This window comes from Macrobrachium nipponense, chromosome 19 (assembly GCF_015104395.2).
Source record: "Macrobrachium nipponense isolate FS-2020 chromosome 19, ASM1510439v2, whole genome shotgun sequence".
In the NCBI taxonomy this organism is placed as follows: Eukaryota; Metazoa; Arthropoda; class Malacostraca; order Decapoda; family Palaemonidae; genus Macrobrachium; species Macrobrachium nipponense.
Window position 1 is genome coordinate 45,068,537 of NC_061088.1, and position 25,704 is coordinate 45,094,240.

The 25,704-nt window shown below is 43.5% G+C and overlaps 1 protein-coding gene across 2 annotated transcripts in view; it reads right to left on the reverse strand.

Moving 5' to 3' along the window:
• LOC135216783 (enoyl-CoA hydratase EchA19-like) overlaps nucleotides 1-25,704 on the reverse strand; it is a 346,923-nt gene that overhangs the window by 132,770 nt on the left and 188,449 nt on the right. For both annotated transcript variants that reach the window (XM_064252275.1, XM_064252267.1), the window contains one exon: nucleotides 2,872-3,026. In XM_064252275.1, the coding sequence (XP_064108345.1) occupies nucleotides 2,872-3,026 (155 nt within the window). The remainder of the gene's footprint in view (nucleotides 1-2,871; nucleotides 3,027-25,704) is intronic.

Consider the following 25,704-nt stretch of genomic DNA (forward strand, 5'->3'; position numbering starts at 1 on the left):
CTGGAAGGAACTCATTAATTTTATTTACATTCTTCCTAATGGGAATTATTGTTTTGGTTTTCGTACACTTTGAGACCTAGCAGTGAAATCTAGTTTCTGGTGTGAGTAACTTGAGAAAGCAGAGGCCATTAACACAACTAGGTAAATTGAGAGCAAGAAAAAACTGCCTTAAGTGCATGCTGATGTTGGATAAGGTGGCCTGATCAGGGGACTTTTATGGAGGTCCTGTGAGGCTTTCGGAGTAACAAGTTAAAATCGTATTGTTCATACCCAATTATCTAACCCTCAGTCCTTTACATTAGGAATTGTTTACGGCAAAGTTGGAACACAGCCGTTAAAACTCTTGAACAAAGTGGTTTGGCAGTAACTACTGTCTGGTAGGCGGGGAGATCCGTCTGCCCAGAGGTAAACATTCCATTTTGCTTTCGGTCACTATGCAATGCAGCCATGTTTTGTGAGCTCTTGCCTGACGGTCATTAAACTAATTTTTTTCTGGTGAGATCTTTACTTTTATTGTTTCTGTATATATTTTGAATATATACTGTGATTGATATTTTTAATATACAAACCCACAACTTGTGGCAGCCTTGCAGACCGACTTCCCCCAGTGAGTGCCCAGGGTTGGCAGCCAAGGGAGTAACATTTTCCCCCTATCACATAATTTCCTTTGATAAAGGCGTGACAGTCTATTTGTTATGAGATGTTATTCCTGCCGCTAGTGCTGTCGGAGAGTTTGCCGGGAGGAAAGCTTTGGAGCATTCACTCTCAGTTTTTCTCTTTCGGTATTCTTTCTTTCTCCTTTGCCGTCTTTGCTCGCCTGTCAGGCAAGGAGGATGGAGGGGAGTGGTGTTGGTGATTGGGTTACATATTCTTGGGGTCTCCTCTCGCTTCGGTGGCAGTGCCCTTTGGAATCAGAGGAGTCTCCTTTTATTAATTTTATCTTTAATTTCTTCTTCAGGTTGACAGTAAGCAGTCGTAGGACAGAGCAGTTGGTTATCCTAACCTTCGGGAGTTTACCTGTGACACTCTAGTATGCTGTCGCACTGCCTCCTGTGTGTGCGTGTAGTTCCCCTGCTGTACTATCTGTTAGACTGCTATTGTTGCCCTGATGACTAGTCACTGGGTAGCTTCTGCTGTGCCTCTGGCATCAGCTGCCCTGTGACTCCTGCCACTGCTATTGATGTTTCCTAATCAACATCCTGTAGAAGAAACATCATCCTTCAATGCCCATCCCTTCTTTTTCTGAGGCTTGAGGTTTTCCCAGGAAACCAGATAGGCCCCCCTTAGGCCAAAGAAAAGGATGGCTGCTCCCCCCCACAACCCCTGAGAAGTCCTTCTGCAAGATTTCTAAGGGCCCGAGGCTGTGGGGTCTCTTGTTGGCTCTTCCCAAACTTCAGACTCGAGAACCCATTTACATGACCCTGGTTTTTTTTTTGGGAGGTGTGGGAGCACAAACTTCAGTTTGAATTCCCGTCATCAGTTCTAGAGCACCTGCCTCTAGAATGGTGCTGTGTTGGGTGCTCATTTGCAAGTCGCTTCAAGTGCTCATGTTTCTAACGAATTGTGAGTATCCCAAGCTGCTAAAAGAAAGTACTCTCTCCATCTCAGTTCAGGCACAGGGTGAGAAAAAGTGTGGGGCATTCATGTCTTATCTCCTCCTATCAGCACTACTGCTAGCTATCACCAGTGCTCTGCAGGTTCCAACCTGTTTTCTCGATTTTGAGGGTTCAAACACCTGGAGAGGCAGGGAGGAGGTTCCTTTTAAAAGTTTTACAGAACTTTTAAGGGGTGGCCCCTCTCTGAGAAGGCAGTGATTCTCTTGTTAAGCCCTTCCCAGGGTCCAATTTACATTCTCCTGTGGGTTCTTGGATTTTAGGGGGCCTCGAGTGCGGGATCTTTCAGGTCGTGCTCTCGATTCAGTGCCCGTTCCTCCTTGATGAACGTTCTTACGAAATAAGGACATTCAGGAGTCTCAGTAAGCAAATGAATTCCTTAGAATTTCTGGAGCTCGCCAAGCACTCAGATTCCTTGGAATAGCGAGTGCTCGGAAGTCAATAGAAGACTACTCTCATTGTTTATTTTTACAAGATTCATGAGTACATATCGCCAAGCACTCAAATTTCTTCGAATTTCAGGAGCTTGCCAAGATCTTGGATTTTATTTTGAATTATGAGCACTCGGCTGGTGTATTATCGACTGCTAGGATCATATGAATCTTGGGTGTTTCTCAATCAGTACTGGGGAGTTCGCTCTCCAGTCTGGTTAGACATAGAATGAGAGAAGTACTGCAACACTTAGGTGTTTTGACACTGCCTGCCAGCAATTTTTTAAGCGCTTGGTCAGGTACCATCCTTGTGTCTTGGACCTGAAGGTCCAAGCATGTAGGATAGCCAACAGAATCCCTCTTTGAACTTTCTTCTTGGGGGGCTTCGGCCCCGAAGGAGACTGGTGCACATGGGAGGAAAGCGATACTTCTAAGCAGACGAGTACCGCTCATAGTCGCATTGATGCCATCTGCACATCTTGTAGGGGCTTTTGGTATAATATTTTTAATCTGCACTCTCATTTGCAGTTAGCTAACCTCTCACTTGCAACATAAACTGAACCGACAGCAGACTTGTAGCTGTAATGAGATAAAGAGTAAACCTTTAAAGTGTAGGATTATGCATACTAAATCTGCTCTAGAATTCTTTCTCCTATTTTGATAATACAACAGCTGGCTAACTGCAACTTTCCGCATCTTTAATGCAATTAAAATAAAAGGTTTGTACTTTGTATGTACACTGATGCTTCCAATGACTTGGCAAAAAGCTCAAATATAAATCATTCCACATAATTAAGAGGTATCAAGAATTGACAAATACAGCTTACCTGATCCACATGCTACAAGGTAGTTTGCTAGTCCCCACTGATGTGCCTCTGGTCCTTTAATAGGTCTTCCCGTTAAAATAAGGTCTAATGCTCGACCAAGTCCCACTATAGCTTGCAGGCGGACAGTTCCTCCATCAATCAATGGCACACCAAATCTGAAATTTTCATAATTAGTATAATTGACAGTTGAATTACCAGTTTTGTGTTCTAAATACAGAGGTCCCTCAAAGAGGTCCCAACAAAGCAATGGACGTTAATGCATAGAGATCTCCTAACATCACTTTTGTAATGTTTTGACTCATTCTTGAGTAATTCTCAAACTGCAAATGAAAGTACAGGTTGTAATAAACTGCCTAGTTACAGAGTAATTTCTTGGGAAGGACAGGTGCTTTTGTAGTTGGATAGGTAGCTCTGGTTCCATTCTCACATTGCTGAAATGTAACCAGCATTGAATTTCCAAGTCATTACAGGATCCATATAATTTTTATTTTGAAACTTTTCTGCCATATTTACTTTTATAGCTTGAAAAGTAATCCTTCAATTATCAGGTAGGGGACCTGATGGGAATTAGGGGTTTTGGGTGGGGAAGACACCTGGGATAGGGTGATTCTCACATGTGCTGTTTCATTCTAGCAGGTAGGGGACCCCTAGGGAAAGCGGGATTCTGGTTGGGGGAGACCCCCGAGAGAAGGTTGTAACATGTAATTGTAGTATTTCTATGTAACATAGAAAGAAAAAAACAAGTGCAAATAAAGGACAAATAAACTAACAAGGGTAGCCATTTCAAAGGCTACTACTACTACTGTCCAGAATGGTATTACACATACACAGTTATAGGGGAGCTTTTGGTGCAAAGTTGCTTTTAGGAAGATTCGATACCTATCTCTCAGTAACATCAAATTGGGGATTGGTTGGGTTTTCATACATGATTTATACATAATTTGTACAAGACACTCCTTTCTCTTTCCATTATTTCTGTCCATCTCTTTACATTGCAACATTTTAGAGCACGTTAGTCAATCATGACAATTTCTTCTTTTTTACATTATCTTATTAATTTCTTAAACATTTACCCTCATATGACATTTAATGTTATGTATTCACAAACATTTCAGTTTTTGTAAATTACCACCTATATTTCCTGATAACCTTTTTTTTTCTTATCTATTTCCATTGCAGTCAATGTTTCATACATTTACATGGCCATTTAACACCAGCATAATAGGTTTGATAGTTTAGGTTATTAAAATATCCTTTATATAATGCTTCCATTACTTTAGAGGGGTGTCCACGGGGGCAAAGCCTACCAGCCAGGTAACATGGCCAACTAAGTTAAGTTAACATGATAATTTTTATTTTATATCTTCTTTAAAGAGAGGTCCTGGGGGGGTTAATCCCTGGCCAGGTAAAATGGCGTACTAGGTTAAGTTAGGTTAGGTAGTATGATAACCTTTATTTTAGGTTTCTTTAAAGGTAGCATGGCATACTAAGTTAGGTTAGGTTAGGTGGGTTAAGTTTAGTATGATAACCTTTATGTTAGGTTTCCTTTAAAGGGGGTCCAGGGTGGCAGAGTCCCCAGCTAGGTTAGGTTATTATGATAATATTTATTTTATGTTTCCCTTTAAAGGGGGGTCCACCCCCTGGCCAGGTAACATGGCCTTGGTTATTATAATAACCTTTCCTTAAAGGTTGGGACCAGGGAGGTGTAACAATCCCCCTGCCCAAGTAACCTGACTGCTAGGATTTGTCATTCTAATAACCTGTATACTACACACTAGTGCAGTGGTTGCCAAACTTGACCATACCAAGGACCCCCAGATATGATGAGTCCCAGCCGAGGACCCCAGCCAATCAAAAGTAACCATTATCATACTGTGATTCCCAGTACAACGTAGTATATTTTATAATTGCATATTCTTGCACAAAGTAATCATTTATAAAGAAATATAGAGAATATTTTCAATATTTTCTTTATTACTTCAAATTTAATATGTACAGGTATCAAATTCAATACAGGTATCAACTCAGTATTTACCATTATTTTTTGGTATGGTTCTGCTGATGCATGGGCATATTGCCACGTTTATGTGAAATCCTCTTTGCCTTCTTGTCTAAAAAAAGGGATTTTGACGTAGGAAAAATCTATTTCTGGGTGATTGGCTCGTGTCGCCCTATGAAATGTCCTTAAGATCATTATTTCTAGGTAAAATTAATCTAAAATTACCAGAGAAAAACAAAATTAAGAAAATGTCAGTAAAACTGACTCGCTCACTCTATAAAAGAAGTGTCGGTATGGGAATATAGGCGAGTGGGATCACTACCACGAGTCATTCACCATTTAGACCTTCCAACATAAAATCCCCACCAGAGAGAGCTGATACTAAAGGGTGATGCGGCCGCTACTACTACTACTACCGACGCCACGGACAGCAGCGCCCCTAGCGGTCATCCTTAATCTATGAACATCTTGTCCTGCAGGGTGGGTAAAAGAAAACAGGGTGGGTTTCATAGGGCGACACGAGCCAATCACCCAGAAATAGATTTTTCCTACGTCAAAATCCCTTTTCTGGGCTCAGCTCGTGTCGGCCTATGAAATAGTACCAGAGAAACAGACAAGATGGGAATAAGGACAAATGAAACCCAATAGTAAAAAAGAGATATATAATATAAGTGAATCAGGGACATTACAGTATACAAACAAAGTACTTAAAGCTAACTTATCCTAAACAATGGTATGATAAAGAAAGCAATCAATATAAAGTACTTAAAATTAACTTATATTAGACATAGTAATACATAATAGTGTAATGGCAAAAACAATAAAGAATGATTCACTTAATTAAGATATTTACAAAATATACAAACTCATTGTGTTCTACCCTAGCATAAAAAAGGGATTTTGACGAAGGAAAAATCTATTTCTGGGTGATTGGCTCGTGTCGCCCTATGAAAGGATCCTTAATATCATTCTTTCTAGGTAAAATTAATCTAAAATTACCAGAGAAAAACAAAATTAAGAAAATGTCAGTAAAACTGACTTGCTCACTCTTAAAAAGAAGTGTCGGTATGGTAATAGGGGCGAGTGGGAACACTACAACGAGACATTCACCAATTAGAACTTCCAATCAGAATCCCCACAAGAGAGAGCTGATACCAACGGGCGATGCAGCCGCTACTACTACTACTACTAGAGGACGCCACGGACAGCAGCGCCCCTAGCGGACATCCTTAATTCTAAAAACATCTTTGTTTTCCTGCATGGGGGGGGGTAAACAATACAGGGTGTGGTTTCATAGGGCGACACGAGCCAATCACCCAGAAATAGATTTTTCCTACGTCAAAATCCCTTTTCTGGGCTCAGCTCGTGTCGGCCTATGAAAGAGTACCAGAGAAACAGACAAGATGGGAAAAAAGGACAAATGAAAAGCAGTTGTAAAATGAGGGATATAATATAAGTAAATCAATTACAGCATATAAACTAAGTACTTAAGCCTAACTTATTCTAAACAGTAACATAAAAGAAAGTTAGTAATGTAAAGTACTTAAAATTACAGTAAACATAGTAAATTATAATAATGCAGTGTAATTTTAACAAAATAGATTTACTTAGATAAATTATTTACAAAATATATAACAAACACCATTGTTGTTCCCTACCCTAGCATAAAAATAAGGGTAGGTACACTGAAGTACATTATCAGTACAAGTGTGGATGTCCCTAGCAAAAAAATAAGGGACAATCCACTAGTATGATTCAGCGGCTAAGGCATAGGATATCCGAGTAGCATGGCGATAGGGTGAGGCATGTTGGATGAGGTAGGTAGAAAGGGAGACCTGGATCTGTACTACGACTACTATACAGTATCAGGAGAAACAATGTTTCCCGCTGCTACTGCTGAAAATTTTAAAGATTCCAAGGACTTTAGATAATGACGTTTAAAGACTGTCGGGGATTTCCATCCAGTATACTTTTTAAGATCCTCAAAGTTCATATGTTGAAAGTAATTAATTGAGGTGGCTACTCCCCTGATATCATGTGCTTTTGGGAATGAATCAGGATTGGCTTGTTTAATGAAGTAAAGGATTTGTTGTCTAATACCTTTTACTGACAAAGTACCACTTTTTCTCTCATGAAGAGAGAACCTGAGGATCTTGAGGATGTACGAGATAGAAAGGCTCTTAAAGTTGATACTGGGCAGAGAGAAGGATCTTGGGGAAGTGGGATGACTTCCAAGGGGCCCACCTTGCAAGAGGATCCTCATTTTTAGCTAAAAAGCTACGATCCGGAGCAAGCAGAACTTCTCCTGAGGGGAGGAATTCCACATGAACCCGCATCTCTGGATAGAGCCGACAGTTCTGAAATTCTAGCTCCTGAAGCTAGGCTTAATAAGAATAATGTCTTTCTAAGAAGCATTATGAATGTACAAGACGAGTTGTCAGTATCTTGAAGCTAGTTTGAGGACATCATTTAAGAACCATGAAACTGCAGTAGGCCTTTGAGAAGGTCTAAGTCTAGCACAGGCTTTAGGAATAGACGTGTGAAATAAGATTCAGTCAGATCTATCTGAAAACCTAACTGAAAGATCTTCTTCAAAGCCGATTTATGAGTAGTAATAGTGCTAGCTGCTAAACCTTTTTCAAACAAGGATCTGAAAAAGGATATAGCTAGATTAACTGTCATGGTTGTAGTGTTTGATTCTTTCAGGAAGGATGCTAATTTTTTAACAGCTGAGTCATATTGTCTAATGGTTTGACTCTCTCTTATCTGATTCTAGGAAGAGAATATTTTGTGGATCAATATTAGCATCTTTATTAGCCGCAAACTTCATGAAGTCCATAAAGTTAGGGTCTGAAGAATTCCTGAGGAAGCGAACACAGTCCTCATTTGTACTGATTGTGACAGCTTGGGATTGGGAATCCGTTGAGGTCGGAGACCCAATTCCAGAAGAAGAGGATACCAGTTGCTCTTGGGCCAGTCCGGTGCAATCAGAGCTACTATTCCTTTGAAAGTCCTCAGCTTGCTTAAGACTTTCAAGAGAAGATTCACTGGAGGAAAAACATAAATTTTTCTCCACTGATCCCAATCTAACGACAGGGCGTCCGTGGCATAAGCCAGAGGGTCCAGGTTGGGGGCCACATAGCAAGGGAGCTTGTGGTTTGCTTGTGAGGCGAAGAGATCTACTTGGAGACCTGGGACTCTCCGGCATATCCACTGGAATGACCCGTCGTCTAGGGACCATTCTGATTCCAGAGGAACTGACCGGGACAAAGCGTCTGCTATCACATTTCTTACCCCCGCCAGGTGAGTGGCGGACAGATGCCATTTGTGTTTGTTTGCTAGGGCAAAGATGGCTATTATGACATGGTTCACATGCTTGGATTTGGACCCTCCTCTGTTGATGCAATGAACTACCACTGCACTGTCCAAAACTAGCCTTAGATGAGACTTTTTCCGGGGGAAGCAGTCTCTTCAAGGTAAGAAATACTGCCATTGCTTCCAGAACGTTTATGTGGAGCTGGCGAAATTGAACTGACCAAGTCCCCTGAACCTGTTTGAACGAGAATATCCCCCCCACCCCCCACCCGGACAGGGAGGCATCCATGTGAATGGTTAACACTGGAAGGGGATATTGAAGGGGTACCTGCTTGGCTAAGTTCTTTACTTTTGACCATGGACGGAGTTGATTGCGAAGGATCTGTGGAATTACTGACAACTTGTCTCGAGATTTGGTGTGCTTGCTCGATCGCCAAACTCGATTTATATCTTTTAGCCTTGCTTTCAGGAGGATATCTGTTACCGAAGCAAACTGAAGGGACCCTAGGATTCTTTCCTGGTTCTCCTTGATGTTTGTTTGCATTTGAGAAATTGCCTGACAGATTTTGCTATTTCCTTCCGTTTGGCCACTGGAATTGACAGATTGTGGGAAGACAAATCCCATTGGATTCCCAGCCACTGAAAACGAGACTCCGGGGTAAGTCTGGATTTCGTTTTGTTTATCTGGAACCCCAGATGTTCCAGAAAGTGAACTACCTTTTTGGTGGCTTTGAGACATTCCTCGACAGTTGGTGCCCAGATCAACCAATCGTCGAGGTATGCTGCTACCATGATTCCCTGAGTTCTCAATTGCTGCACAACCACTTCTGCTATTTTCGGTGATACCCTGGGGGGCTACATTCAGACCGCGAAGGGCATCACTTTGAATGAGAATGTCTGATTTCCTAGCCTGAATCCTAGGAAGGTGGGCGGAAGTGTCTGGCTATAGGGATATGATAGTATGCGTCTGTAAGATCGATGGAGCATGTGACGGCTCCACGCGGAAGTAAGGTCCTTACTTGCGAGAGGGTAAGCATCTTGAACTTGTCGCAACGAATGAAAGAGTTTAGCTTTGACAAGTCTAAGATTACCCTTCTTTTTGTTGAGCCTTTCTTTGGCACGCTGAATAAGCGACCTTGAAATTTTAGATGCTTGACTCTCGCAATAGCTCCTTTCTGAAGGAGTTCCTCCGCGTAATCTGTCAATTCCTTTGATGGTATTTGGCGGAATGATTTGATTGGAGGAGGATCTTTGATCCAACTCCAACCCAATCCTTTGGACACTATGCTCTGTGCCCAATTGCTGAACCCCCACCTGTGACGGAAGAGGCAGCCACCTCCCTCCTACCTGGGGAGCCTCATTGTTGATGGGCGGGTTGACCACCACGCCCTCCTCTGAACTGACCTGCCTTGTCGCCCTTCCTGCGCCACGCTGGCGAAAGTAAGCCTCTCGCCCTACCTCTCGGTTGCTTGTTAAAGGGAAAGGAGTGTAGCCCTGACCTTCATACGTAGGGTTGAAGGCGGCGAGAGTGCGTAGAGGGTCGACGGTTGTGATTGAGGAGACAGCAGGGAGGATGGTTGTCCCTGTTGGGTAACCGGGACGGCCTGAACAAATTGCTGCTGTTGCTGGTGTTTCTGGTAAGGCTGGAACCTTTTACCAGACTTCTTTGGTTTCTTACCAGCAGTGGGGACGGATTCTTGCTTTCTCTTGGAATTAAAATACCCCACCTAGCTCTAAGGCTCTGGTTGAGCCTAGCAGCCTCGTGGTGTACTTCATTTACAGCGGACTCTGGGAAGAGATCCGCTCCCCACATGCTAGAAGCCAGGAGTCTATTAGGCTCGTGCCTAATATTGCACTCCTGCAGAACGTGCTTTCGCAATTCCCTCCTAGCTTGGAAGAAGTCGAAAGCTCGTCTGAACCGTCTGAAGCTGGGATTTGGCCAAGATCTTAAACAGTGGTTCTGTAGCATATGAGAGAGCAGCCATTTCCGTTATTATCAGTGAATTGAGGACCTGCCAAACCTAGTTTTCGCAAATCGCGTCGAACTCCGCCTGAATCAAGGAACTCAGGCGCAGCCTTGGCAGCTTCTTCGCCGAACTGGGTTCCATGGCGCAGTTCCGGTTTTGAGCTTGCCAAGCGTGAAACGTGGCTGGCAAGTTCTCCCACAATTCTCCAAAAGCTGGGAAGAGCGGAGAAGTAGACTCCGCCTCCCTTAGCTGTGGCATGGGCTCATCCTTGAGGACTGCCTGAAGAGTCCTCTCCTACTATTTTTGTCATGGCGAACGGAAGAGAAGCCTCCTCTTCCGTCGCAAAAATAGTGAAAGGAACTCTTATAGGCCTGGAGCTTGGTGTTTGCACTCCCAGTCCCTCAAGGCAGTGAAACCCATTCCCGTTGGCATGATCCCTACTGTAGAGAACATCCTCCCTAGAGATCTTGTCTTCCCTAGTAAGAGCCGCTACGGTCAGCCTAGCATAGCCGATGAAAGGCTGCGTCAAACCCGAGGATAAAACTCGAAGTCCTCAATCCTTCGAGTTCCACACTCCGGGATAGAGATCATACCATCCTTAAATGGAGCGTAAGCGGCTACTCTCCAGGGTTCTCCATAGAGAAAGCTGGCAGAGAGTCGTATGGCGGGAGCTGGAAAATACCAGCACTTGGCACTGGGGAGACTGGAAGGGGGACCTGAGAGAGCCCAGCTACTCGGTCCTCATTCTCTCTAACTCTGTTAGAGAGATCTTGGATGGATGGGCCCACGATTGAGACAGAGTGCTCGACAGTTGTGGCGAACATCTGCTCAAATTTCGTCCCCAGGGCGGAGACTTGAGAGCCGACCATCTCGCCCACCTGTTGCATCACCACTGCTGAGAAAGCAGTGGGATCAAAGGTGCTGGGTCCCGCCCACCCGCTCCTCCCACCGGCGTTACCGGAGTGGATGCGGTGGAGGCCGGAGAAGGCATTGGCTCGGCGGGAGCGCGAGCCTTCTCCTTAGAAGCCTTGCTTCTAGAGCTCTTCGAGTAAGAAGAGCTCGGCTTGGCCTTCACCGCGTCAGCGTAAGAAGTCGAAGACTTCTTAGCCGAAGATGACTTCTTAGAAGTCATCTTAATTAGGGTCTTCGGTTCTCTCTGTCCCTTCACCTTTGGGGGTACAGAGAGAGCGGGAGAGCGGGTAGGGATCTCAGATCCCACAAAGCCTTGGAAAGAAGCGCTTGAAGAAGGGACAGGAGAAGATCCAGGAGCGCCCAAGGAAGACCTTGGGCGCCCGACACACCTACCTCAACAACAAATCCTCTGCCCCTACCGCCATAGGCTCGATGTTGGGTCCAGGGAGCGACGTCCGGGACCGACTCCTGTGAAGCTACGACCCCGAAAGATTGCTGAAGATCTTGCTGGATGGAGGCTATGAGAGGGGCTGCGGACAAGGGGTCAACATACCCTGTTGACTTGCCCGCAGGGAAGATCTGGACGGCCAGCTTCTTGTCAAGGATGTAAGGCTGGCCTTTGGCGGCATTCTTCCCGAAGCCGCCCACCCACGCTTTCAGGGTAGCAAGGGCGACCTCCCTCACACCAGTAGCCTGAAAGAAAAGGTGATATGAGCTTCTAATGGCGGAACGGGGTTAACAAACTTATGTCTAAGAGTTGTTAGTAAAATGATAAAGAAGCCTATAATCGACTTACCCCCTCCACCAGCTGACTGACTAGGTCGTAGCAGATGGCGCAGGCTTCCGGGTTGCCAGACGATCATATCGTTGAATGACGTGGCACATGGAGCGTGGGACCTGCACTCATCGTGGCCGCAGGGGTCGTAAAACGTCGCGTTGCACGCCGGACCTGACAGTTGGTAGCCTGTAAGTGGAAAGATACATGAGTATCAGGAGAACACTTACAGCCTAACAGTTGCTCCGCTGGTGCCGGAGCGAGAAAGTTAGATTAAACCAGAGCCCCGCCATAATACGTGTGGTAACAAGATGGTTGGTTGTCCTAGGCTATTGCTCCGCTGGCGGCGGAGACAAGAGATAGAATCCAACCAGGTGTGGTGGAAAAAGGAAACCACGACGAATAATGGCGGGGATGGTAAACATATGAATAATAAAATTAAACAAATCATCGTAAAATTAGGGTATATCCTTAAAAATAACAATAATATCAAACTTTTTCTTTCTCCACCCGTCTACTAGAAGAGTGCCCGGGTAAGAAGCAAGCCTCTTCCGGTAGCGGGGAGAGATGTAAGGATATAGTAGGCAAGCAACCGACCACTAGTAGTGACCACCCCGCCCGCTGGCGGAGCCAGTAATCTATAACCAAAGGTGCCCCGGCTGCGACGGAAGGCTCCGTTCGTTATAGAAAGGGAAGGTGGCTGAGCAACTGGGGAAGGGGGGGGAGGGTCTCGGCGTAACACGGCGGGAGAGAGAGAGGGGGGGGGGTTGGCCTACTCCTCCCCGTCTCAACAACTACCCGCTCGGAGACTCGGTACCCTATGAGTGGTCGCCCTATACCCCCCGCTGGGAGGAACCCCTGGCCACCTCAGAGAGAGGGAAGGAAGGCAAACTGAGGTTGTCATGACAACCAAGGGGTCCCCCAGCGCCTCCCTATACCTGGTAGGGAGGGAAGGGGAAGGGGAAGGTGCGATGGAACACGTGACCGCAAGTGGCCTAAGCCGCGAGCAACACAACCGTGGGAGGGCCACGTGAACCAGGCTGTACCAATACATGGGACATGCAACCTAGGCTAGCCTAACACCCTCTAAATAGAATAAATTTACATCGTAAAGATGGAAAAGACACTTTAGTAGAAGAAAAAGAAGCCCAGGAGGAGGCAAACTGTTCCGAGGAACAGAAGCCTACTCGGAGCCAGCGATAGCCGATGAAGAGCAAGAGCCGGGATGCTGGGCTGGAACAAAGAATAGCCCTAAATACCAAACTAAGAGAAATGGTAAAGGGGCTAACCTAGCTAAAACTCGATGTAAAAAACGATGAACGTAATATAGTAAGCCCATAAGTATAAGAAGTCCCAGTATGGAGGACCGGGAATCTTAACGAGGCAGCATGGCGCCGCCACGAGACAACCGGGAAACCGTATATGACCTATTAGAAGGCTGGTTCCCGGAAGACAAAAATACAGAAAAACATTACTTATGAGGCACTTAACTTAGCCGTTGCGATGGCAGAACGTTCCATGATGAATGGTGATAAAATTCCTCGTAAATAGCACAAGCACAAAGAGAATGCGTCTGAACGCTGGCGCTAATAATTAAGGATGTCCGCTAGGGGCGCTGCTGTCCGTGGCGTCCTCTAGTAGTAGTAGTAGCGGCCGCATCGCCCATTGGTATCAGCTCTCTCTTGTGGGGATTCGGATTGGAAGTTCTAATTGGTGAATGTCTCGTGGTAGTGTTCCCACTCGCCCCTATTACCATACCGACACTTCTTTTTAAGAGTGAGCGAGTCAGTTTTACTGACATTTTCTTAATTTTGTTTTTCTCTGGTAATTTTAGATTAATTTTACCTAGAAAGAATGATATTAAGGATCCTTTCATAGGCCGACACGAGCTGAGCCCAGAAATACTACTTCTTAATCAAAAGAACAAAAACTGTAGGAAAAATCAATATACAAGGTAAAAGTAGACACAGAATTATTTCTGGGCTCAGTTCGTGTCGCTACATGAAATAATCCTTAAGTTCATTATTTCTAGGTAAATGATACTAACATATACCAGAGAAAAAATAAATTCAGGAGGATGTCAGGATAAATGACTCGCTCACCCTAAATAAAAGAGGGTGTCGGTATGGTTTCTGGGGCGAGTGAGACCACTACCACGAACCTCTTGCCATTTAGAATTCTCCTTCACCAGAATCCCCCTCCTGAAAGAGCGGGTACACAGTCGGAGACAGCAACTACAACTACTACGCTACACACCACGCCGACTGTTGCACCTCTGGTGGCCATCCTTTTTCGTTAGTGAACTAGGTAGCACGTGCCATTTTTTCTCTGTGCTTTTGGTGTACTTTTCCCTGGAATTATATCCACCATAGAACTAGCAGCTATCACTGCAGCTAAGTTAAGTACCCCGAAAGGTTTGAATTTAGTTTTTGTCAGCCAGGGACCCTTATTTACCGTTTTTTAGGTCCGAAATGGTCTCCTGGTCTGGTGCATGGCGGCCGGCGGCTCGCCTCATGTTCGGTTAGATTTCTCGGTCCCCCATACCGTGGCATCTATCCCGTAATTTACCTTTTTGTGGGTTATATCACGTGCTACACAAGTTCCCATTATCTTTTTACATCGTATTATTCGGGAATTCATTGCCTATTATTTAGAATCAAGTTCATGCATGCATGTCTCTTTGTCTAGGTGTTTAGGCGCTAGAGTGATTATTCATTTATTTCCTTCTACTCCAGTATCCTGGCTGTTGCCCTCCGTTTTACGTGTCGGCTAAGGCTAGCTTCTGAGCAGTCGGCTTGTTTCTTTCGGGGAACTAGCCTACTTCTCCTGGACGTCCCTTTTCTCTCTCACTCGTGTTTTCCCTCTCTCTCTTTTTACAATGTAAAAATTTTATGTATTTGTAGGGTTAGCATATTAGGGTGATCAGTTTAGCCTAGGCGGTTTTGTTGCATTATATCTACTTGGTCCAACTGTGATCAGTTTTGTTGCATTATCGCCCCTTGGTCCTCTCGAGCTCACGTGGTCGCTCGACCTAGGCTGTTTTGTTGCATCACCTCTTGGTCCACATGCGATCGCGTGGAGCCACTGATCGCCCTAGTCCCAGTCCCCTTCCCTCCCTCCTGAGTGGAGGGGGGGGGTCTGTCCTGGCTTGCTTACGATCGCTATGGCAACCATCCGAGCACCACTTCCCCCTCCCCCCTGTTAGGGGGGTCACGGGAGTTTGGGACAGCTGGGAGCGCTGATGGGCCGCATGTTCTCTCCTTGAGCTCTGGAGGAGCTCCGGCGTGATCAGGGGGGGGTTTGGCCAGCCCCCTCTGTTTGCATCGGTTCTTCTCCGGTGTTCCTTGGGTCTTGTTTCTCTTCCCCCTACCCCTTGTTATGTATTATCCCCTTCACCTGCTGACGGAGCGCCTGCTTGCTATCCGGGTGTACCTTCGGTTGTCGGGAGGGTAGCTGGCTCCGCCAGCCACCGGAGGGGAAGAGATATCCATTGGTCCTACATGCTTTCCCTAAGTCATGTAGTCCCTTCGTCATCCGGCGGAGCGCTTGCTTGCTATCCGAGCGCCCCTCTAGTTGGCGGAGGTGTTTTACGGCGGAGCTAAACGCTCCAAATTAAATTAATTAATTTAATTCTGGGTAATCCTCTCTCGTTCCCCTTGAAACTCATTATAGGTGTATTAAAATTATCTGGTTGGATCATACTCCCCTCTCCAGTGTACACCGGAGTTTTACCAACCAATTACTAGGTCGTAGACCTTCTTCCACACGGAGTTCAGGGGGGGATTATGCCCAAAAATTTTAGGCTACTCCAGCATGCAACGGAGCATCATAGTAGCCCTGTGAGTGTATTACGTTGATACTCATGTATCTTTCCACTTACAGGCTACTAACTGTCAGGAGGCTGGGTGCAACGCCGTCCTCCAGGACCCCTGCGGACACGAGGTCTGTAGGTCCCATGCCCCTTGCGCTGCCTGCCACAACGAGCTGATTGTCTGGCACCATGAGTCTTGCTCCATTTGTTACGACTTGGTGGGCCAGTTTTTGGACGGAGTAAGTATATACCGGTGTGGGGTTTGTTCTTTCCATGGTATATACTGTTACATGACTTAATGTTATATTGCTATATGGTTATATGTGTCAATTGTTAATGATCCGTCCTCGGGGCTTCGTTGTAAGGATTACAATGACCCTCTTTTCCAGGCTGCCGCCGTTAAGGAAGCCGCGTCGGCTACCCTGCGGGCCTGGGTAGGAGGCTTCGGCAAGAACGCGCCGAAGGGGCAGCCATACATACTGGATAAGAAGATGGCTGTCCAGATCTTCCCAGGTGGGAAGTCGACTGGGTACGTGGACCCCACCGCGGCAGCTCCGACGATCGCTAATATCCAGCAACAGGTGGAGCAAGCCCTGATTGAGGCAGGAGGCCAGGACATCTCGGCGGACGTAGCTACTCTGGACCTCAGCATAGAGCCAATGGCAGTAGGTGCAGATGACTTATTAGTTGAGGTAGGTTTGTTAGGCGCCCAAGGGCTTCCCTTGGGTGCTTCTGGATCTTCTTCGCCTGTCCCTTCTTCTTCTTCCTTTCAAGGCTTCACGGGATCTGAGATCCCTACTAGTACGCCTACTGCCTCTGTAGTCCCCAAAGTAAAGGGGCAAAGAGAGCAGAAGACCCTTCAGAAGACGTCGTCTTCTTCATCTTCTCGGAAGTCTCCGGCTAACCATCCCGGAGCAGAGAAGGCGAAGTCCTCCTCTTCTTCGCATTCGAAAGGGTCGAGAGGTAAATCCTCTAAGGAGAAGGCCCGTGCTCCCGCCGAGCCAGTACCTTCTCCCGCTACCGGAACTCCTCCGGTGACCCCTGTTGGGGCCAGTCCGGTTGGTCCCTTCGATCCCGTTGTGTATACGGCAGGGGTCATGCAGCAGGTAGAAGACTTGGTCGGCTCTTTGAATACGAGAGTCGAACATATGTTTGCTCAGATCTCCACCTCGCTGACTCAGTCTGGACAGTCGATTCAGAATATTTCTGAACGTCTGTCGGACCAGGAGAACCGGCTGGCAGGACTGAGCCAAGCACCTCAGGCCGATCTCCCCGTAGTAGGCGCCAGACTTGCCCAGTTGCCTGACTACAATACCCTTCCCACCTTCTCTATGAACAATCCTTGGAGGGTTGCAGCCTTTGCGCCCTACAAGGACGGTATGATCTCCATCCCGGACTATGGAACTCGGAGGATCGAGGACTTCGAGTTCCATCCAGCCGGCCTGCAGCCTCCTTTCATGGGGTATGCCAGACTAATGGAGGCAGCCTTGAATAGGGAAGATAAGATCCCTAAGGAAACGGTGTTATACAGCCGCGACCATGCTCAGAGGGAATGGGTACATTGCCTGGAGGATTGGGATTGTACCAATACCAAACTCCAGGCATTTAAGAGTCCCTTTACTATCTTTGCCACGGAGGAGGAGGCACCACTCACCTTCACGACTAAGATAGCTGAGATTACTCTGCAAGCTGTCATGAAGGATGAACCCCTTCCTCAGCTCAGGGAATCGGATCCTACGTCCCCTCTCTTCCCTGCATTCGGTGATCTTTGGGAGAACCTATCAGCTACATTCACGGTAAGTAAGCTCAAACCGGACTGTGCCATGGAACAGTTCGGTGAGAGGCTGCCTAGGTTACCAGACAATCTCATACAAGCCGAGTTCGAGGCAAGAACGAGACTAGGCAGGACTCTGAATTCTCTAGTCATGACCGAAGTGGCTGCTCTGACTTACAGTACAGAGCCTTTATTTAAGCTCCTAGCTAAGTCTAAGACGCAAACCGTACAGTCTGACCTGTACGAGTTTGCGCTGGCAAGGAGAAACTGTAGGAAACATGTCCTTCAAGAAGCAATAATTCGCCATGAACCAAATAAGCTGCTTTCTTCAAACATCTGGGGGGCGGACCTCTTTGTGGAATCTGCCGTAAATGAGGTACAGCACGAGGCAACAAGGCTTAACCAAAGCCTCAGAGCTCGCTGGAGTCTCTTCAGTAAGAGGAAACCCGAGAACCCTTCCTCTGCTACAAAGAAATTGAAGACTAAGAGGTTCCCACCCTACCAAAAGCAGCAACAGCAGCACTTCGTACGAGCAGTTCCGGTCTCTCAACCAGGACAACCGGCAGCTGCAAAGGGGCAGAACCAGCCCATCCTCCTGTTGTCTCCACAGAGTCAGCCCTCGACCTCCTACGCTGTTTCCCCGGCTTTCAATCCAGTATTTGAAAGCCAAGCCTTCCAAACCATCAACAGGTTCGCAAGGGGAAGTAGGGCTAGGGGTACCTTTCGGCAGAGGGGTGCAGGAAGGGCAATCAACAGAGGCAAACACTTCCATGGGGGACGCGGAGCACGCCCCGCACAACAGCAGTGAGATCTCCCAGGTAGGAGGGAGGCTGTTCCTCTTCCGCCACAGGTGGGGGTTCAGCAATTGGGCACAGAGCATCGTGTCCAAAGGGCTGGGATGGAGTTGGATCAAAGGTCCCCCTCCATCCAAATCATTCCTTCAGCTACCAACAAAGGAATTGACAGATTATGCAGAAGAGCTCCTTCAGAAAGGGGTAGTGTCAAGAGTCAAGCATTTAAAGTTTCAAGTACGCTTATTCAGCATGCCAAAGAAAGGCTCATCAAAAAGAAGAATAATCTTAGACTTGTCCCGGCTAAACTTATTCATTCGTTGCAACAAGTTCAAAATGCTGACCATCTCGCAGGTGTGGACCTTACTTCCCCGTGGGGCCGTCACCACCTCTATCGATCTTACAGACGCATACTATCATATCCCAATCGCGAGACACTTTTGCCAATACCTAGGCTTCAAGCTGGGAAACCAGGCATTCTCTTTCAAAGTGATGCCCTTCGGGCTGAACGTAGCCCCCAGGGTATTCACGAAATTAGCGGAAGTAGTAGTACAACAACTGAGATCGCAAGGGATAATGGTAGTAGCGTACCTCGACGATTGGCTGATTTGGAATGCCTCAGAGCCACAAACAAAGTAATTCAATTTCTGGAACATCTAGGGTTCCAAATAAACAGGACAAAGTCCAGACTCACACCGGAGTCTTGTTTTCAATGGCTCGGCATTCAATGGGACTTGACCTCCCACAATCTGTCAATTCCTGCGGTCAAAAGGAAGGAAATCGCCAAGTCAGTAAGGCAATTTCTCAAGAACAAACGAGCATCAAGGAGAAACCAGGAAAGGATCCTAGGTTCACTCCAGTTTGCATCAGTAACGGATGTTCTGTTAAAAGCAAGACTAAAGGACATAAATCGAGTTTGGCGCTCAAGAGCAAATGTCAAATCTCAAGACAAGTTGTCAGTAATCCCGCAGGTTCTTCGCAATCATCTCCGTCCATGGGCAGAGACAAAGAATCTGTCCAAGTCAGTTCCTCTTCAATATCCTCCTCCGGCGTTGACTATCCACACAGACGCCTCGCTAAGCGGGTGGGGAGGATATTCTCAGTTCAAGAAAGTCCAAGGAACCTGGTCACCTCAGTTCCGCCAGCTTCACATAAATGTATTGGAGGCCATGGCAGTATTTCTCACTCTGAAGAGGCTTCTTCCAGCAAAGAATTCGCATATAAAACTGGTCTTGGACAGTGCAGTAGTAGTACACTGCATCAACGGGAGGATCCAAATCAAAACATGTGAACCATGTCATGGTAGCCATTTTTTCCCTAGCAAACAAGTACAAATGGCATCTATCCTCCACCCACTTGGCGGGAGTAAGGAATGTGATAGCAGACGCCCTGTCCCGATCAGTTCCTCTAGAATCAGAGTGGTCCCTAGACAACAAGTCATTCCAGTGGATACGCCGGAGTGTTCCGGGTCTTCAGGTGGACCTTTTCGCATCTCAAGCAAACCACAAGCTCCCTTGCTATGTGGCCCCCAACCTGGACCCTCTGGCTTATGCCATAGATGCTATGTCCATAGATTGGAATCAGTGGAAGAAGATTTACATCTTTCCTCCAGTGAATCTTCTATTGAAAGTCCTGAACAAACTCAGGACATTCAAGGGGCAAGTAGCTCTAGTAGCCCCAGACTGGCCCAAGAGCAACTGGTATCCTCTGCTTCTGGAATTGGGTCTCCGACCTCGACGGATCCCCAATCCCAAACTATCTCAGTCAGTACAAATGAGGACTGTGTTCGCTTCCTCAGGAATTCTCAGAGCCCTAACTTTATGGACTTCATGAAGTTTGCGGCTAAAAAAGATGCAAATATCGATCCTTAGAATATTCTTTTCTTAGAATCAGATAAGAGGGAGTCAACTTTGAGACAGTATGATGCTGCTGTTAAAAAGTTAGCATCTTTCCTGAAGGAAACAAACACCACAACCATGACAGTCAATTCGGCTATATCCTTTTTCAGATCCTTATTTGAAAAAGGATTAGCGGCTAGTACTATTACCACTAATAAATTAGCTTTAAAGAAAATCTTTCAGTTGGGTTTTCAAATAGACTTAACAGACTCTTACTTTACGTCCATTCCTAAAGCTTGTGCTAGGCTCAGACCTTCTGAGAGACCTAGCTCAGTCTCATGGTTTTTGAATGATGTCCTCAAACTGGCCTCAGACACCGACAACACTTCTTGCTCATTCATAATGTTACTAAGAAAGATGCTATTCTTGCTAAGTCTGGCCTCAGGAGCTAGAATATCAGAACTGTCGGCCCTTTCCAGGGATGCTGGACATGTAGAATTCCTCTCTTCAGGGGAGGTTCTACTTTCCCCAGGTCGTAGTTTTCTGGCAAAAAAAAAAAAAATTAGGACCCTTTGATGAGGTGGGCCCCTTGGAAGGTCATCCCTCTTCCTCAAGATCCTTCTCTTTGTCCAGTGACGACCTTACGAGCCTTTCTGTTTAGGACATCCTCTAAATCCTCAGGCCCCCTCTTCATGAGGGAAAGAGGGTATCAGGCAACAGATCCTTTACTTCATTAAACAAGCAAACCCTGAATCATTCCCAAAAGCCCATGACATCAGGGCAGTAGCCACCTCTATTAATTACTTCCAGCATATGAATTTAGATGATTTAAAAAAGTATACTGGCTGGAAATCGCCGACAGTTTTCAAGCGTCATTATCTGAAGTCCTTGGAATCTTTAAAATTTCTGGCAGTGGCAGCGAGAAACATAGTTTCCCCTGACACTGCTCAGTAGTTGTAGTCAAAGATCCAGATCTCCTTTCTACCTGCCTCAACTAATATTTCACCTAACCTACCGTTATGCTCTTTCTGGTCCTTTAGCCTTAGCTGCTTAAGATAATAATTATAGTGGTGTGTCCCTTATTTTTTTGCTAGGGCCACCCACAGCTTTATCATATTTATATTGTAATTCTGGTTGGTGTTGCTCCCCTTATTTTTATGCTAGGGTAGCACACCAAAATTTATTGATGTACCATATATTAATAATAATTATATAAGTTCAGTGAGTAATTTTCCTCTATGTACTGAAGCTCACTAGTATTGTTTAAGTTATCATAAGTTAGTATAAGTTTAATTTTAAGGTTAACTACATGTCTGGATTCTTTACTTTAAGTTAACTTTATTTTATGATAACTTGTAAGTTCTCAATAATATTATAATTATTTGTTTTACTTCTTTAGTTTTACTGAGACCTTCCACTTTTGTTTTACAATCTTGTGGTATTTCTCTGGTACTATTTCACGCAGCGACGCGAACTGAGCCCAGAAAAGGGATTTTGACGAAGGAAAAATCTATTTCTGGGCAAGGGTTCGTGTCGCCCAGTGAAATCCGCCCCTATGTCCCGTCCTGCAGCCCAAGATTGGCATCTAACGACAAGGATGGCCACCAGAGGCGCGACAGTCGGCGTGCTGCGTAGCGTAGTAGTAGTAGTTGCTGTCTCCGACCGTGTACCAACTCTTTCAGGAGGGGGATTCTGGTGAAGGAGAATTCTAAATGGCAAGAGGTTCGTGGTAGTGGTCTCACTCGCCCCAGAAACCATACGGACACCCTCTTTTATTTAGGGTGAGCGAGTCAGTTATCCTGACATCCTCCTGAATTTATTTTTTCTCTGGTATATATTAGTATCATTTACCTAGAAATAATGAACTTAAGGATTATTTCACTGGGCGACAAGAACCCTTGCCCAGAAATAGATTTTTCCTTCGTCAAAATCCCTTTATTACCTGGAAATACCCAAAATATAGCTACTGCATAAATACACTTTAAAAATGCAAACCCTCATTTTTCTCTCTCTAAAAAAATAAATGACACAATTCGGTAGGTAAGGAGCCTACCTGTGTAGAGTACTAACAGCCTATGACGGTTTTATCACCAATAATGTATTTTTATACAGCAGCTTTATCAGTTGTTACCATAGATACAGAAAGGAGAGATTGGACAGCGTATAGTAGCCAAACCAGTAGGTGACATGCATTGCCTGGCGCCATCACATCGTGGTTATTTTTTAAGCAGTCTTTAAAGATTGGTACATTATTTTTGCAGGATTCACCAAGGACAATGTGTACTATATGTAAAATTTTAATAGTGACTGCTGTAGTTTGTATACACTTGAGCAATACAGTTGGCCAATTTGTTGGCATCATGTACCTTTCTTTCCACCATAAATTTGCAGTCCTGTTTTACTCTCTAGAGGCAGAACTAATTATTACCATTCTTTATTCATAGATCATACTGACAAACAATTCACTAGTTTGTACTGTTGGTTGTAATGAGAAGTGAAATAAGCTCATCTCGAGCAAGGTCACAATTAAGGTTTTCCGTTTGAGCCCGATTTTGGATTTCTGGACAATTTGAAAATAATCCATGGATTTCCCGGGAAATACAATATATCTTATAGATATATTTGCATTGTTAACCATTCAAAGTAAATATTTTACATGGATTAAAAGATAAAATCTTAATAATAGTGATACTAAAACAAACAGCATTAATTTTCACTGGTATTTGATGGTAAGAATATCAAGGAATATAACTTTCAATGAGTTACAGTGGCAAATTTGGTATCATCTTGCAAAATATAAACAACTGATTTGGATTTTTAATAGGCATGTATTTCTTCAAATACTAAATAGCTTTGCCCAATAACTAATGATAATTAATGAAATATAGAAAATACTCAGTCTCCATTTGTGACACTAATTAATATCTATTTTGAAAGCTGCTTGAGCGTAATACAGATGTTACAAAATTTAATATATATATATATATATATATATATACTATATATATATATAGATATATATATATATATATATATATGTATATATATATATGTGTGTGTGTGTGTGCGTGTGTGTGTGTGTGTGTGTGTGTGTGTGTGTGTGTGTGTCTAATATAAGAAAGTAAATTTTCACTTAAGGTCTCCGAAATAATCGGTTGTGAATAGTTTGGGAAAGCAATTGTTAAAGAAATTTTCCAAATGCCATTGAACTGCTTGTTCTCCATGTATTGATTAAGAGCGAAGGTTTAGGAGGTCACATCACAGCAAATGGAGTTATGGTCAGCAGTGAGAAGGTGTCTGTCTTCAGGGAAGGCCACTGATACTTTTGAAGATACATCGTTGGAACCAGTGTTTCATTGTTTAGTTGGAGCATTCAATTCCATTCCCATCTGATTTTTGTGGCTGTCTGAGAAGCAATAATGGCCTCTTTGAGTTATGTTGGTTTGGCCTTTTTAGATATGGGAATTTCAGGAGTGGGGCTTCCTTCCTGTATTGTGATTTTCAGGCGTATCTTCGTATCGGTGGTTGAAGAAGATTCCTTCCTGGATAGTGATTTCCAGGTGTATCTTTGTATCTGTGGTTGAAGAAGAACCTATCACTCAAGAAATTGTTTTTGAGTACTCTCTATTCACTTGGAGACCTCTTTAACTGCTTGTTTGAATGTCAGCTACATTTTGTTTTGCTATATTTATTGATTATTTTTCCATAAATATTGCCTGAGCTCATAGATACTGTTCATATCTGCTAGCGTTTATTATCTAAACATATTAAATGGCTTCAGAGTGTTGCTTTGAGTATAATTCTCCTCCTCATAATAAAACCTGTTTTTAAATATTTGTTCATGGTGTGGACATCACAACAATATATAAATATATATATATATATATAATATATATATATATGTAGGTATATTATATATATATATATATATATATATATATATATAATCTATATATATATGAATAATTATCACATCGAACCGTGATCCATTTGTATATATCAATTCAAGCTACAAATGTCCTTTAATATCTAAATTCACTTTACCTCCCAAATGATATATTTTCATATATGTACCGAAGGGGAATTTTTAATTGATAATAATTTCGTCCCCCCATGGGATCGAACCACCATCCAAGTGGACGGGGACGAAATCAGGACAGTCAGTGACGCTATCCAATCAGCGTCACTGACTGTCCTGATTTCGTCCCCGCGTCCACTTGGACGGTGGTTCGATCCCATGGGGGGACGAAATTATTATCAATTAAAAAATTCCCCTTCGGTACATATATGAAAATATATCATTTGGGAGGTAAAGTGAATTTAGATATTAAAGGACATTTGTAGCTTGAATTGATATATATAGTATATATATATATATATATATATATATATATATATATATATATATATATATATATATATATATATATATATAATACACACACACACACACACATATATATATATATATATATATATATATATATATATATTATATTATATATATATATATATATGTGTGTGTGTGTGTGTATATATGTATATATATATATATATATATATATATATATATATATATATATATATCATATATATATATATATCACATATATATATATATTATATATATATATATATATATATGTGTTGTGATGTCCACACCATGAACAAATATTTAAAAACAGGTTTTATTATGAGAGGAGAATTATACTCAAAGCAACACTCTGAAGCCATTTAATATGTTTAGATAATAAACGCTAGCAGATATGAACAGTATCTATGAGCTCAGGCAATATTTATGGAAAAATAATCAATAAATATAGTAAAAACAAATGTAGCTGACATTCAAACAAGCAGTTTAAAGAGGTCTCCAAGTGAATAGAGAGTACTCAAAACAATTTCTTGAGTGATAGGTTCTTCTTCAACCACAGATACAAAGATATATATATTATTTATATATCTATAATCTTTGTATATATATATAAAATATATATATACAAAGATATATATATATTTATATATATATATATATATATATATATATATATATATATATTATATATATATATATATATACAGTGGTACCTTGTGATACGAAATTAATCCATTGCGAGGTGCCCGTCGTATCATGAGTTTTTCGTATCTTGGACCGCATTTTACATGTAAAAGGGCTAATCCGTTCCAAGCCCTCCAAAAACACCCCAGTAAATTTCCTAATAAAGCTAAATTGACCTATAAACAATGAAATACTACAGCAATTTGGACCATTCAATACCTAACTTAATAACGTACTGCTAATTACCTGTAAATAAAGTGTATTAGTGTACATGGTATACAACGAAATACTGTACGTATGTACGTAAAAATGTGGAACGCTTAAACACCTTTTGAGTGAGGATATCTCTGATAGTGGCGACAGAGGAGGAGGACAAACGGCAGATACGTACGTACGTACGTACACTTAACTTTACGAAACACAAAAAAATGTAAGGAAAACATAAATAAACTAAAATTTACGAAACACATTAACAAAACTGTAACACTTAACTTTACAAAAAACTAAAATAATTTTTTTTTTGTCTTTTTTTTATTTTTACATTTTTTTTTTTTACTTTTTTATGCTTTACGTACTTTTTTTTTTTTTTTTTAAC